General features: G+C 42.9%; 1 protein-coding gene and 1 long non-coding RNA gene across 10 annotated transcripts in view; one reads left to right on the plus strand and one right to left on the minus strand.

Moving 5' to 3' along the window:
• MRVI1 (murine retrovirus integration site 1 homolog) overlaps nucleotides 1–15,332 on the plus strand; it is a 133,130-nt gene that overhangs the window by 114,786 nt on the left and 3,012 nt on the right. For all 9 annotated transcript variants that reach the window (XM_030560367.1, XM_030560365.1, XM_030560366.1 and 6 more), the window contains 3 exons: nucleotides 321–385; nucleotides 11,939–12,058; nucleotides 13,950–14,078. In XM_030560367.1, coding sequence (XP_030416227.1) covers nucleotides 321–385; nucleotides 11,939–12,058; nucleotides 13,950–14,078 — 314 coding nt within the window. The remainder of the gene's footprint in view (nucleotides 1–320; nucleotides 386–11,938; nucleotides 12,059–13,949; nucleotides 14,079–15,332) is intronic.
• LOC115650418 lies at nucleotides 106–12,710 on the minus strand. Its single transcript, XR_004000085.1, has 3 exons — nucleotides 12,553–12,710; nucleotides 3,447–3,600; nucleotides 106–2,634 (listed from the first exon to the last, which is right to left on the minus strand). It is a non-coding gene; the product is annotated as an uncharacterized LOC115650418 (long non-coding RNA).

A 15,332-nucleotide genomic window follows, 5' to 3' on the forward strand; every position in this document is an offset into this window, starting at 1 on the left:
TAGAAAATAATCAACATACTACACAGTAGTCAGTGCACAACAAAAGGAAGAGACTAAACAACACATACATAAAGGAAGCAAGGTAGAAAGAGAGGCACAAAAGTGGTAAAAATAGCTACTCGTAATCTTTAATGTCCATTGTTTACAGAAGTAGTTTGAGAGCTCAATTTTCAGATTTTGTGTGATGTATTTGGGCAGAAAAACTTCAGATAAGAAACCCATTAATTTTATCATCATACTGAAATTGCATTAGAAATCAATTCATGAAACTTAACATTGCATGGAATCTAACATTTACTTATCATGTTTTCAATTCACAGTCTGAATCACCCAACGGAAGAAGCAGTCTGACATGTACTCCTGCCCTACCAGCCCTTCTAGAGAAGTGAGTGTTCTTAGGTTGTTTTTCATATTAGATTTATTAGACAATGAATGTATTTGATATAAAAATGCAACAATTTCTGTAAGGGAACTAAAATGATAGGATTATGGACCTTGATGTCAATGAAGCTATACTGATATACACCAGCTGAGGATCTGACCCTATTATTCTATTACTGAGTGATCATGTTTTGCATTTCCTGTTTCATGTATGAAGTTGTAACTTAATGAAGCAATGTAACTTTCTTAGAAAATCAGCAATTCCATTTCTACAAAACTAGGCTCTGATCTACACAGGCAGTCATCTGTTTGGTTAGCCCAGGCCCCACTAGAAACACTTACTTTTAAAAATTAAATTTCCCTTGGAAAATAAAGGATTCAAAGTACAATAAAAATGTTTCTTGAAACTCTACAAAGCTTCAGAAACCCATCATTTTTACAAAAGTTCTAGAGGTTTCACAAAACTCAAAATCCCACCAGCTTTTTCTCCTCCCTACAGTGCATGAACTGTACTCAATAGTATAGAGTGGTTCTGTGCTCTGAGATTTGAGAGGTCGTGATTTATTTAGTGCCACATTTAACAAAAATTGCTGCTTAATTTAGTTGACCCTCATTATAATGCTATGCAAATCTTTCAATGGTTTGGATTTAAATTTAGACATGTTTTTAGATTTCAGGTCTTTATTGCACCCATATAGTATATGTTTCATGCTGCTTTTAAGCAAGATGAAAGCGGAAATGGGTACATCCAGAAAAATTTCAGCACGCAATAGAACAGCTCCCTAACATGCTTTCCAAAGCTTTTGTCTGCTATATTGTCTCGGAAACTATCTCTCTGGACCTTTTTCATCATATCACAGTGCTGATGTATCTATCAGCCTTAAAAACTCTTTCTTTCTTCCCTGTCTCTGTTCTTTTCCCCCACTGTGTTCCTCATTTTTTCTTTTTTTCAGCCTTAGATCTGAGTTCAAGCTGTTGGTTCTAAGTGTAGTCTGTAAAGCTGTGTGCACCTGTACAGCCCTACAAAGGTCCAGCAAACTAGCCCATAGAGAGAGCTCTGTTTCTTTAATTCTTCAGTTTGTGAAATAATAATCCTTCCTTTTTTTAAACATTCCTCATTTTTGCTTGTCTGGGCACATATTTTGTTCATACTGCAGACTGTCTGCCCACAGTGTTCTTTATCAACTTATTCTGCTTCTTAATTTTCATTCATTTTACACTTTAGTGTACTCTTTAATACAGTGAAACCCCACTATCACACGATGATTGGGGTCCAAAAAATTGGATCACAATAAATGCGGGGTAGCGGTATAGCGAGGTTTACCATTTCAAGCTGGTCAGTTTCAAGCTGGTCAGTTTCTCTTGGGCAGAAAACAACTTGCGTTTGCAAACTGCCCATAACAGTAACTGAAAGGGTGCAGCTCCAGCAGCGGGGGCTTTCAGCCGTGCAGCGGGAGAGGGAACCCCTTGGGGAGAGCAGGGGAGACATGCAAGGGGCAGAGGAAGAGCGAGGAGCACCTCGGGAGGAGAACGGCTCTTCTCACCAAAAGAAGAAGCAGGGGTAGGGGGAGGAACAGGCAGTGGGGAAGGCACATTCCATTTTTTTTTTTTTGGCTGCGCTCCATCCTCTTTTTTTTCTTTTTTCCTTTTTTGTGCTTCGGCGGCGCTCTGGCTGCCTTTTTTTTTTTTTTTTTTTTGTGCGCTTCGGCGGTGCTCTGGCCATTTCTTTCTTTTCTTTCTTTCTTTTTTTCACTTCTGCAGCGCTCCAGCACTTTTTTTATTGTTTTTTTTGCTTGGGGCGGCCAGAGCCATCTTATGATCGCTTTATATCCAAATTCGTGTTATTGCGGGGTGCGTTATAGTGGGGTTTCCCTGTACCAGTTTCCCCTCTTTCTGCTCCCTTCTTTTGAACCATTAATGCAAAATTAAAAGGTCTCTGTCCAACCCTTGCATCTAACAGTCCTTTCCCAGTATTCCCCTTGTTATGTTATATAATCTCGAACATCTGCATTGATGATGGTACAATGACCTCTGCTGACAAGTGCTTTGTCATCTGATCACACCAGCAGAAAGGCAGGATGTAATGGATGTGGTTTAATTAGGCCACAAATTTATTCACTTAAAATATCTGGGAGTAGCCAGCAATAAATTGTACAGTGCAGATCATCATCATTTCCACATAATCTCCAGCTAGGTCCCAGCCATCCTGCTGCCGGGGCAGTGCTGCCCTTCTTCGCCATCATTGAGGGGGGGCTGCAAAAGAAAAAAGAGTTATCTCTCTGCTGTGCCAGACATAGGAGCCCCCCGTCCCCCCTTCTTCGGCTCCCTCAAGGGATGCTTTTCTTCAAAGCCCCTTTGAATTCATTTGATCTGATAACCATATCCCTTCCATACGGAGTACCTACACTGGACATCTGCCACAATGAGCTTGGCTGCCTCTGGCCCATCCCCCGCAAGTTTCCAAAATAGTTACTGATTCCTTCCTTAATAGCTGACAAAAATGTCTCTAGTTGCATTGGTGTACCCCATCCTCCCTAAATAACTTGGATGCCCTGTAAAATATGTCCGGATGAAGAATTTCCAAAGCCATTTCATTACCTATGAATTTAGCCACATCCCTATTCACATATCACCCAGTCATATCAATCCATGGCTTCACAGCTTCCTGCCACACCCTGCACTGTAATATGTCAGACCAAATAATTGTCATTCCAGGGCAAAAATCCTGGATTTGCCCCAAATCCATCTTAGCTCTGATCATCAATTCAGCTCCCCTACACCTTCCCAAATCATTTTCACCAAGGTGAACAATAACCGCATCCAGTGCCTGCTCCTGGGCCTTCAAAGAGTATACATGGGGCATTACAATGAGCAAGCTTCTCCTTCCATGCCAGCTCAGAATTGCCTCACTACCAAGACCCAGCTGTTTTCTCCAGGCAACCTGGAAGGCCACCTAAGCACCCAGTATACAATGCTGCGCTCTCAGATCCAACACCACCGCTCCCTTGGCCTGTTTGCATCATTCTGAAATTGGAAGCGCAGGAGAATTAGCTTTGATTCTCTACCTGAGGTCTCCTGTATTCATTTGAATGCCATCACCCAATTGCCTGCATCACTGTGGCCCCTCATCCAAGTTGGGCCGAAGCTTTCGTAGCCCCGATTTGGAATGAGCAGGAATTAAATTCATCCACTGGTAGCTCCAACTTTGTAAGCCCCTTTCTGAAAATTGCAACAAATGTACATGTTATGAGGATTCTTCCATCCCTGTTCTTCCATCCCCAACCAGTCTCATTGCTATATAAGTCCTTAACGCCCCCATTGGGTAAATCCTGGCCTCACCCCTTTCCATGGTGGACTAACCTTGTCCCCACCCCACCCCATCTGTTTTAAAGATCCTCAGGGTCAAGAGGACTGACCATTCCTTCCATTGTAAATCTCACTGTCACCACTCCAAAGCCCTTCCTGGTGTATCCCTCGCTCCCACAGGCACTGGTTCGCTGACTCTGAAAGCTCCAAAAAACACAACCTGGACTGCAGTTTTGAACAAGGCCACCTCCTGTCCGCTTCTGCGTTTTTGGTAGAGAACTTGCATCAAAGCCCTAAGTGTCTGAACAGTGATGAGACAATGGGGATCCTTGCTAGGGCCTCTGTCCCAAAACCTACTAAAAACCTCCAGACTCAGAATCTGCTACAAGGAGATTTGACTGACAAATGTAACGCCCAATAGGTGACCAGAAATGGCAGATGATGCCAGCCCACAGAGGGCCAGTGACCCTGTGTATTGAAGTATCTGGTCTTCTGGAATAGGTCAGGTCATCCACAGAGCCCCATCTCTGAAAATGCACAAAATCATTGAACCTCCTGTCATAGACCTAGATGTTCATGCTGTTCCTGATCTCTTTAATACCCTGAGATCCTTCATGTGCCCTAGTCCCAGAGCATTATGGGTATCCATTCTGGTTCCTCGTTGGTTCCTGGTGCCAGATCCCCAAATTTGTCCAATTAAAATTGAGAGAATGCATCAGCTACACTATTATCAATCCCAGGTACATATCTGGCAGAGAAACATTTTAAGTGTTAAACACTGTAGTAAAAATTCACTTACCAACTTTATGACCCTGGCAATCTGGAGGACTGGCAATTGATAAAATGTGCTACGGCTATGTTGTCAGTCCAAAAACCCTTGCTTTTGTTTGCAAAATCCATTCCCCAAATAGTCTCTGCTATCAAAATGGGAAAGAATTCCAGAAATGTTATATCCTTTATTATACCTTTTAGTATCCAATCTAAGGGCCATTTCTCGGCACAGCACCTGCCTTGGTAAAATACCCCAAACCTATTCCTCCCAATGCATTGTAATGAATCTTTAACTCTGCCTCTATCATCCATTCCTCCCTCCAAGACACTCTATTAAAAGGATTCAGAAACTGTTCCATGATTCCTAAACCCTCCTCCATCTCTTTATTAACAATTTGAAAATGGATGGGCTTCGATATTCCCAAGGCGGCAGCTGACACTCCAGTGCAAAATATCCACCCTGGTGCCACCAATTGACATGCAACATTTAAAAGTCCGATAATAGATTGCAGCTCCCGCAGTATAAACTTCCTGGCTGCTCTAGCCTTGATGATCAATTCCAGAAGTTCCCCCAGTTTATCCTGGGGGAGTCTAGATATACCAGCCCGCATATCTAACTCAACCCCCAGATGGGTCAGTTAAGGAGAGGAGTCCCTCTGGTTTTTTTCTATCAGCCAGAGGTACCCCAAACCTACTGGTCAAAGCCTGGAATGTGGCCCTGGGCTGACTTGCTCCTCAGAATCTGCCCTGCCTGCACACAAAAACTCATCCAATGAATGTACCTCCTACTATAAATAAGACTCCTGTGCCACTTCCCATTCCAGCAGAGTGCTGAATTTTTCAAACTCTGAGTATGAGATGGGTAATCCCATCAGGAGGGACTTATCAAAATAAAACTGACCTTCAAAAAAGAAACCTAAAAGATTAATATCAGAAGGCTGCACTGGCAGCAATTGATGAGCCATCTTGATGTCACATTTTGAAAACATTGCCCCCACAAACAAGTCCTAACCATGCACACAGGAAGAATAGAATATTGAACATAATTGTGAGTCATTAACTGAATTGCCCTGTGGAGATGACAAATGGTGAATCAAGCAATATTTGCCAGCTGCCTTCTTAGGAATCAAGCCCTGGGAAGAAAATCCATAGGTTCCTCATAGGTAAGTGATTGAATGGCCCTGCCTCAGATAAGCCTTCCTCCTTCATGTTGTGTCCTCTCAGAGTAATTCTACACTACAGGATTATTCCGATTTTACATAAACCAGTTTTGTAAAACAGATTGTATAAAGTCGAGTGCATGTGGCCACACAAAGCACAATAATTCGGCAGTGTGCGTCCATGTACCATGTATGGCTAGCGTCAATTTCTGGAGTGTTGCACTGTGGGTAGCTATCCCATAGCTATTTCATAGTTCCTGCAGTCTCCCCCGCCCATTGGACTTCTGGGTTGAGATCCCAATGCATGATGGTGCAAAAACAGTGTTGCGGGTGATTCTGGATAAATGTCATCACTCATTCCTTCCTCCGTGAAAGCAACGGCAGACAATCATTTTGCGTCCTTTTTCGCTGGATTGCCCTGGCAGATGCCATAGCATGGCAACCATGGAGCCCGTTTTGCCTTTTGTCACTGTCACCATATGTGTACTGGATGGCGCTGACAGAGGCGGTGCTGCAGTGCTACATAGCAGCATTCATTTGCCTTTCCAAGGTAGCAGAGACAGTTACCAATCGTTCTGTACCATCTGTCGTGCCACTGTAAATTGGCGATGAGATGATGATTATCAGTCGTTCTGTACCATCTGCTGCTGTCATGGGTGCTCCTGGCTGGCCTCGCTGAGGTCGGCCAGGGGTGCAAAGACAAAAATGGGAATGACTTCCCGGGTCATTCCCTCCTTTATGTTTTGTCTAAAAATAGAGTCAGTCCTGCCTAGAATATGGGGCAAGTGTACTAGAGAGCCAGTGTACCAGACAGCACAGCCGCTCCGTGTCAGATCCCGCAGAAATGATGAGCTACATGCCATTCATCGGGGGTGCCCCTGCAACAACCCCACCTGTTGCTTCCCTTCTCCCCCAAACCTCCTGGGCTACTGCAGCAGTGTCCCCCCATTTGTGTGATGAAGTAATAAAGAATGCAGGAATAAGAAACACTGACTTTTTAGTGAGATAAAATGAGGGGGAGGCAGCCTCCAGCTGCTATGATAGTCCAGGCAGGACATTAAACAGTCGGGGGGAGAGGAGCCCAGCATTCCGCTGCTATGATAGTCCAGGCAGTACAGAATCTTTTCTTTAGACATGAAAGGTGGGGGCTGATGGAGCTCAGCCCCCAGTTGCTATGATGAGGATGGTTACCAGCCGTTCTGTACCATCTGCCGGGAATAACCAGGAGTCATTTCTATTTTTACCCAGGCACCCCCGGCTGACCTCACCTGAGGCCGGCCAGAAGCACTCACGGGATGATGACGAGGACGGCTATCAGTCCTTTTGTACTGTACCGTCTGCTACCAGGGAGGGGAGGAGAGAGGATGCTGCTGTTCAGTGCCGCAGCACCGTGTCTACCAGCATCATGCAGTAGACATAGGGTGACACTGAAAAAAGTCAAGAAACGATTTTTTTCCCTTTTCTTTCATGGGGGCGGAGCGGGGGTAAATTGACGAGCTATACCCTGAACCACCCCGGACAATGTGTTTGACCCTACAGGCATTGGGAGCTCAGCCAAGAATGCAAATACTTTTTGGAGACTGTGGGGACTGTGGGATAGCTGGAGTCCTCAGTCCCCCCTCCCTTCCTCCATGAGCGTCCATTTCATTCTTTGGCTTTCCGTTACACTTGTCACACAGCACTGTGCTGTGGACTCTGTATCATAGTCTGGAGATTTTTTTCAAATGCTTTGGCATTTTGTCTTCTGTAACGGAGCTCAGATAGAACAGATTTGTCTCCCCATACAGCGATCAGATCCAGTATCTCCCATACGGTCCATGCTGGAGCTCTTTTTGGATTCGGGACTGCATGGCCACCCGTGCTGATCAGAGCTCCATACTGGGCAAACAGGAAATGCAATTCAAAAGTTCGCGGGGCTTTTCCTGTCTACCTGGCCAGTGCATCCGAGTTCAGATAGCTTTCCAGAGCGGTCACAATGGTGCACTGTGTGATACCGCCCGGAGGCCAATACCTTCGATTTGCGGCCACACTAACCCTATTCCGACATGACAATACCAATTTCAGCGCTACTCTTCTCGTCAGGGAGGAGTACAGAAACCAGTTTAAAGAGCCCTTTATATCGATATTAAGGGCCTCGTTGTGTGAACGGGTGCAGGGTTAAATCGGTTTAACGCTGCTAAATTCGGTTTCAACGTGTAGTGTAGAACAGGCCTCAGTTATTTGTATGGCTCTGTCATACCTTCATGTCTTTCAGTTATATGCACTAAGTAGCGTTCCTTTAGCCTTTCTTCATGCCATGTCTTCCTTCCATTACTATATATTTTCTATATTTTCCTTTATTGCTATGCAAGCATGCAGCCTACAACTGCCTATATTCACTTTTCCTTCTGTTTTTAATACTGGTGAGTTTTGTGTGTTGGTTTGTTATAGTTTTTTATGGTTTTGTGGGGGGAATGTCATTTTGGTTTTGGTTGGTTGGTTTGTTTTGTGGGTTTGTTTGTTTGTATTTTTTCTTTTGTTTTTGTTTGGAATCTGGTTGTTTCTTTTAAGCTTCCCAGGCAGGGCTGGCTCCAGCCACCAGCTCAGCAAGCAGGTGCTTGGGGCAGCCAACGGAGAGGGGTGGCACGTCCGGCTCTTCGGCAGCAATTCGATGGCGGATCCCTCACTCCCTCTCGGAGTGAAGGACCAGCTGCCAAATTGCTGCCGAAGACTGAAGTGGCGGCAGTAGAGCTGATCGCAATCGCTGCTTTGGGTTTCTTTGCTGCTTGGGGCGGCGAAAACCCTGGAGCCAGCTCTGTTCCCAAGCTAGCCTAACTTCTCCTCTCTGTCTATTCTCCCAAATGGTACCTCCAAGAGTATTATAAGCAACTAACAAAATAAGGACGCAAGCAGATGTCATGATGAATGACCAATTATAAGGCAGTAAATGATTTTAATTATCTGAGATCATATATACCTAACCAAGAAGATGTTTCCAAAGAATTCAGAAGAAGACTAGGGATGGCTCACTCGGCTATGCCCTCCCTTAAGAAAGTGTGGAAAAACCATGGCATCTCGAAATGTACAAAGGTAGACAGGAAAATTGCATTTCCTGTTTGCCCAGCATGGAGCTCTGATCAGCACAGGTGACTGGTGAAAAGCCTAACTTTTTCCATAGCGATTTTGGATGTGAATTGTGGGAAGTTAATGCTGGTGACAAAAAGAAAATTGAAGCTTTTGAAATGTGGTGATGGCAAAGTATCCTGTGTATCTCCTCGATTGGGGGGGGAAAGACTAATGGCTATTTTAGAAATATTACTGTAGAGAGACAGACTCTGACTGCAGAAATCAACAGACACAAACTTATGTACTTTGGTCATAAATGACACAGAGATGGAAATAGCCTTGAGAAAGTTAGTAGGGAAGGAATGGTGCAGGATCATCATAATAGGGGATGTCCAGCAAGGAGATGGATGGATGATGTGCAGCAGATCAATGGAAGATCACCTACTGAGTGCTTGAAGTTAGTAATGGATTGTGTAAGGCTTCTGAAAGTTCTGTTATTATGTCACCAATATTGAGACATTAATAAATGGATTTATGTACTTTACCTATTTATCAAATAAGGTGCTGCTTAACATGAGCAAGACTGGAAGTCTCGGGCCCCTAGAGAACTGCTCTGTTGAAAAACATATATGCATCTATAGAAATTTCTGAAGACAGTATAAAAATATTTGGGTAGAGCATGCCCAAATAAATTTGTTAGTCTCTAAGGTGCCACAAGTACTCCTCATTCTTTTTGCTGATACAGACTAACATGGCTACCATTCTGAAACCTGATACCTAGTTGAGTTTTATTGCAACTAATTTCTTGAACTTATGAATGCAAATTATGTTGTACACGACACTTTTTTTAAGATTTTGTATATTTATGGCTTGCATTGGATCACTTTCCTGTTCAAATAGTGACAAATGTAAAGCTTCTGTAATAATTTGATGGTAAAGATGACTATAATATGGAAACAGACTGAAAAATAAACACATGATATTTTGAGATGGGAACAGAAGACACACCCAAGCTGTTTGTGCAGATTTTGACAAAGGATTTCCATTGTGGACACAGGATATGCTGCACTTAAAAACTGTGTGCATGCAAATGTATGAAAGTATACAGCATATTGACAGGCTCTTGTCCATGGCAAAACACTTATCTCTTGCAGGAAACATTGCACATTCTAAGGAAGTTGCTTGCTGACATTTCAGAATTAAAAGATAAGTAACTTGTTGAAGGACAAGATAATGCTAAAAACCTTCTTGGTATACTGTGTATTTTTAACAGTCTTAGCTTGGGCAATGTTAAATATCATTTGAAATTATTTGCATTATATTATGTTAATCTGAGCCAAAATGTGTTAAGACGCTTTAGGCATTATGCAGAATTGAAAATGTCAAAATATGCAGTTCCCGTTCAGGTAAAGTATGTTAACTTTCATCTTTTTAGTTTGCTTTAAATCTGAAGATATGTTTTGTTTTATCCCCATTATGCTTTACTGAAAGTTCTAATATTCTAAAGCTGGGGAAACAGTAGATATGAATGACACAAAGGGATGGGTATTCAGTAATACAGCTGTTGATTTTTGGTCCAATCATGCTGTCCTTACTTGGGGAAAATTCCCACTTCAGCAAAATTCTTGTCAAATAGAGTTTTCCCTAAATTTGGCCCATCTCCTGAAACAATAAAGAGATTCCAAAATGATCAGAAATCTAATCTACCTTTTCTCCTCAACAGGGCCAGTGCTACTGTTTAGGCAGTCTAGGCAATCGCCTTGGGCGCCAGGATTATTCGGTGGGCGGCATTTTGCCGGGGGGGGCGGCAGGCGGCTCCAGTTGACCTGTCGCAGGCATTCCTGCAGAGGGTCCGTTGGTCCGCGGCTCCGGTGGAGCTGCCACACTGCCGCAGTCATGCCTGCGGATGGTCGGCTTCTCATGCAGCTCCAGTGGACCTCCCACAGGCATGACTGCGGCAGCTCCACCGGAGCCGCAGGATCAGCGCGGGGGGCGGCGAAATGGCTGTGCACCTAGGGCGCAAGAAACCCTAGCGCCAGTCCTGCTCATTAATAAATTTTTTTAAGTCCATATTATTCAGTAACAGACACATGTCTTGAAGATTCCAGGTTAATGGCTTGTAAGTATGTAGAAGATGTGGGGCCAACTGGCTCCCTGGCGTAAGCTTGTGCAGCTCTATTGACTTCAGTAGAGTTATGCATATTTACCCTGTGCCAAATTTGGCCCATGAAGTGCTGGATTTCAAGAAGTAAATAAGGAAACCTTGCCTTGTGATTGTTCAAGGGATGTTGGCCAGTTGGCCACCAACTGGGAGGAAGACAAATTGCTATAAATATTATCTTAAAAGAATCAATTGACCACAGATAATCTGTCCTCCTCTAATGGGACCTGATCCCACACCGTTGAAGGCAGTGGAAGTTTTGCCGCTCACTTCAATGGCAATAAGATCAGGCCTATTTAAAGAGTTCTAGTTGCTTGAAGTTTGGATGAGACACACATCTGAGATTATTTCCTGATTTTTCTAGATTCCAACACTCTTCAAGTGAGTTAAGATTTATGATCCAGAGACAAATAATTTTTTCATTGTGTGGCTAAATATAGATTTGACCCTTAATCTTTCAAGTAAAAAAACACTTTCTTCACACAACATAAATTATCATCTTCCTTTCTATCATTCACAGATATATAGACATTTAAGCAATATGCAGTGGCTTATATTAAAGCTAAACATTCAAAGATCTTAAAGTCAAAATGAAAGTACATGTGTCTATATGTATGCATACAGCATATGCAACCCATGAGAAGATAGATTAATATGCAGAAGAAAAATAAGAGGAGAAATATTAAGTGAATAGCCAGTATTTATCTGTATTATCACAGGCTTCGATTTCTAGGAAGTCTTTTAGAAAGTCCAGGGGAGAAATGGGTTAAATGGAGAACAAACTAATGCTGAATATGAGCGAGGAAAAAAAACTCTCTAAAAAAAAATCCAACATTTAATGCCTTAGAGACCTGTCAGTTACTGCTCTTTCGATAGTGATCTTTTAAATTAAAAGCTTGCTCAGAACTATTGGTTTTCTCTTTTACAAGGCTTTTCCACAAGATAGTTGAAAAGAAGGAATTCAGACCGCCTCCCAAAGATACATTTGAGTTTATCGTAACAGGATCAGAATTAATATGAAAAAAATTGCATCCAATTGTTCTCCAATTGCATATTCCAACCACAACACTTTCCAATGCTATTTTTCCTTTCTCTTCTTCTTTCATCTTATCAGTGGAAAGTCAAATGGAGAGCATGACCGTGAATCACTTGCTTCTCTGCTGACACAGAGCTGTTCAGAGGAGATCAACCCTGAGACAAAAGCCAAGATAGAAGAGGAAGCTTATAACAAAGGGTGAGAGTGTTTATGTGAACTGAATTCCCCACTAGGGATTTACAAGTTTAAGACACATCCTTTAATGATATAAAGCAACTGTAAGTGTATGTGCACCACTTTCACTTCTCCATTAAGATGAGAGCCAAATACTTCAAAATAAGTGGATGATAGAAACAACATTTACTGAATTCCCCTTAAATGACAAAACCTATTATCAATAATACGTTGATTTGTAATCTGTAAATAAATAATGTAGGAATAACTGCCCCGGATAAAAAGAGTAAATTAAAATAATTCTGATAATATGCAACAGTTTTAATGTCTCTATACAATGTGCTGATATGTTTAATGTTTGTTTTATTGTCCTGCATAATAGCTTCCCTAGCATCAGCGCAGCTAGCACTTATTTGAGAAACTAAGGAACTTAATTTTATTAAAGCTATACAAACAAACAAGAGCTAGATAAAAATTGACAATTAAAGCAATAGTTAACCCAAGTAGCTGTGCCCTACCATACATCACGCCTTGAAGCTCATTAGCTGTGGTTCCAGCAAACTCCCAAATGGAGCAATTTCCAAGGCAGGAGTTCTCAATTGAGAAAATTCTACTTCCAGCCCTGTAGCGTTTTCACTAGGAACTGATAAACCTAGCAGGGTGGCTCTTGTTTACTGCTACAGTGGGATACTGGGTAAAAGGTTTTATCTCAGATAACTGTATCCCAGACCACTCAGAGCTTCAGAGATCATCAGCAACATTAAATCTGCAGCCAGAAGAACAGGAATCCATAGGTGAACATGGCCACAGCAACTTATCCCAAGCTGTATTCAGCACCAGCTATAGGTTCTGGATGAACTTCAACAGTATCTCTACAAGAAATGTCTAGCATTAATCCAAAGTGGAGGTAACACAGTCCTGAATAACTTGCAAAGTCAGCAATATAGAGAAATGTTTGCAGCCTCCTAGACATCTCTACTTGAGGAAAGACTTCATGGGCCCCTACTGCTCTCCAAGATCAGGAGCTCTACAATAGCTCCAAGGATGTGAACCCAGTTGATGAAAGCTGGGCAGTTTTCCAGCAAATCACTTCTGTTTTATCTGAACTGAGTCACAGCTGGTCACCTTTAATCCCTATACCAATCTTGGTCAGACACTGGGAGAGTAGTAAGACTATAGAATCTGGGCTCAGTAAAAAGAAAATGCAAAGCTGAATGTCATCAACATTGTAAGGATAGAACTGCCCAAAACATCTCCCCTAGGCCTTGATCCTGCAAAGGGTACAGCAGAGTTTGTGGTCCAGCACAAGGTTGAGCAGAGAATTTATATGGTCAGAGTGAGACTGAAGACTTGACATAGCCTTTTGCACAACACAGACATAAGTTTCTTGCCCTTTGTGCACCCACTCCTGTAGTCACAAGAGCTTAGAGTAATCAATGGACAGTGGGTCTAACTGTCTTCAAGTGCATACCATAGAAAAAGCTCCACCACCCTGACAAGTATCAGGAAAGGCAGTGAATTCATCCTAAAGAAGCTAATGATAAAAGTATCTTTATTTTTGGGATGGGACTGAAAGCAACTGGTAAAGTCCAGTGTCCAAAATGAGTCAAAACCCATGCCTCCCATGTGACACCACAGCAGTTGTGATCAACTGAGAACTATAACCCATATTTGCAAGGTGATGGATTCAATGATCTGATAGTTTTTTTCTAACTAATATGTAGGACGAAGGGACAGTGGGAATCTGTGGTATCTTAGTGGCCTCTGCCAATATTTTCCTGTTGCCTAGGCACCACACCACAAGCAGTATTTGTATTTTATTTAGTATGTTCACTAAATGGCCAGTTCTTCACTGAACAAGAAAGAGGTATTTACTTGGCACTTCTAGACTCAGAAATATGTTTTATGCTTAAAGTTATCAGGAAGGCTTAAAGAAAACCAAAGAACTTCATGAGCTGAAAGAGGACGATGAAGAGAAAACAAATGAAATCCCTGATGAGCATGAAGAGGGTGAAAGTGAAGAGATAAATAACATGAAAAACAGGTGAGAATCCAGTGTGGTGCATCTGTCAGGAGGCCAGTTTAATTTGAGATACACAAAGTATTCAGTACAGCTGAGTACTTCACACTGTTATCCACATCTCACAGTATTTTTTGGCTTACCTCCAGGAATACTTTTTGAAGGTTGCAGTTAAGTTATACTTTCCAAACACCAGGTCCTGAAAGGTAATGAGCACCTGGAGTTCCCATGAATTTTGGAAGTTGCAGATGCTCAGCACCTCTCAAGATCAGGGATTCAGTTTGTGCATGCACCAATTGCTTCAGGAAATGCTGAATTTGCAGACATAAATGTGTGATATGCAGTCACAATGGGTGAGCATGTGCAAACAGAACCCTATGTTTTGCCTCTGGGGGTGTGTCAGTGCAAACCTCTCTCCTTCACCTCCCATGAGAGTGCAGCTTACTCTAACTGTCCACAGGTCCTATTCTGCAGAATAGTGCAAGGTGGGGAGGCATGGACTTGCCTCCCTCCCACCCCTGCTTGACCTCTTGGGTGTACCCATATTCCCCCAGGGGAATTTGAAAGACCAGGCATTGTTCAGCTCTGAGAGTTACAGGCAGCAGTGTTTAGAAATTTGTCCCTTAGTGTTTTCAGGGATATGTAGATATGTAGTAGCGTCCCTGCAGGGCCCTCCTGGCTCCTGCTCCCACTGGGCTGAGAAAGTCAGAGACCTTTAGGTGCAGTGCCCACCTGGTGCTTTTATTTACAGGCTGTGCTCCCACCACCTTTCCACCATACAAGTAGTCCCCTTCTCGTAGTCCGCCAGCAGGACAAAAGGGCAAGTTATCTCTCTCTGCTTCCCTCACTGCCTTTCCTCGACTGCAGCTTTCCTCTTTCCAGCTCCCTCTGACTTCCTTCCCCTTGGGCTCTTATCCAGCCCCAGCCTGATGAGTCAGCAGCTGTTCAAGCTTCCCCAGTCAGGGCCAGGTGGTCTACCCAGCTCCAATTCACCTCCCTTAATTGGAGCTGGAGTGACAGAGGGTTGGCTAAGCAGTTTTCTGCTTAGCACTCTGTCACAAGATACCTTCACCAAAGCATACTCCTGCCTATCAAGGCAGGTCTCTATTACAAAAAATGTACTTTAAGAAAACCACACAAGAAAGCTCACATATGGGCAAAGGGTCTCTTGCTTAGGTAAAAGCAACATTTCACAGATGTGCATCACGTAAACACCTGTAAAAGATAATACTGACTGAGAGGTGAGCAGATAGATGTGCAATTAAGAGATCCATTCCC

This window comes from Gopherus evgoodei, chromosome 4 (assembly GCF_007399415.2).
Source record: "Gopherus evgoodei ecotype Sinaloan lineage chromosome 4, rGopEvg1_v1.p, whole genome shotgun sequence".
Taxonomy (NCBI): domain Eukaryota; kingdom Metazoa; phylum Chordata; order Testudines; family Testudinidae; genus Gopherus; species Gopherus evgoodei.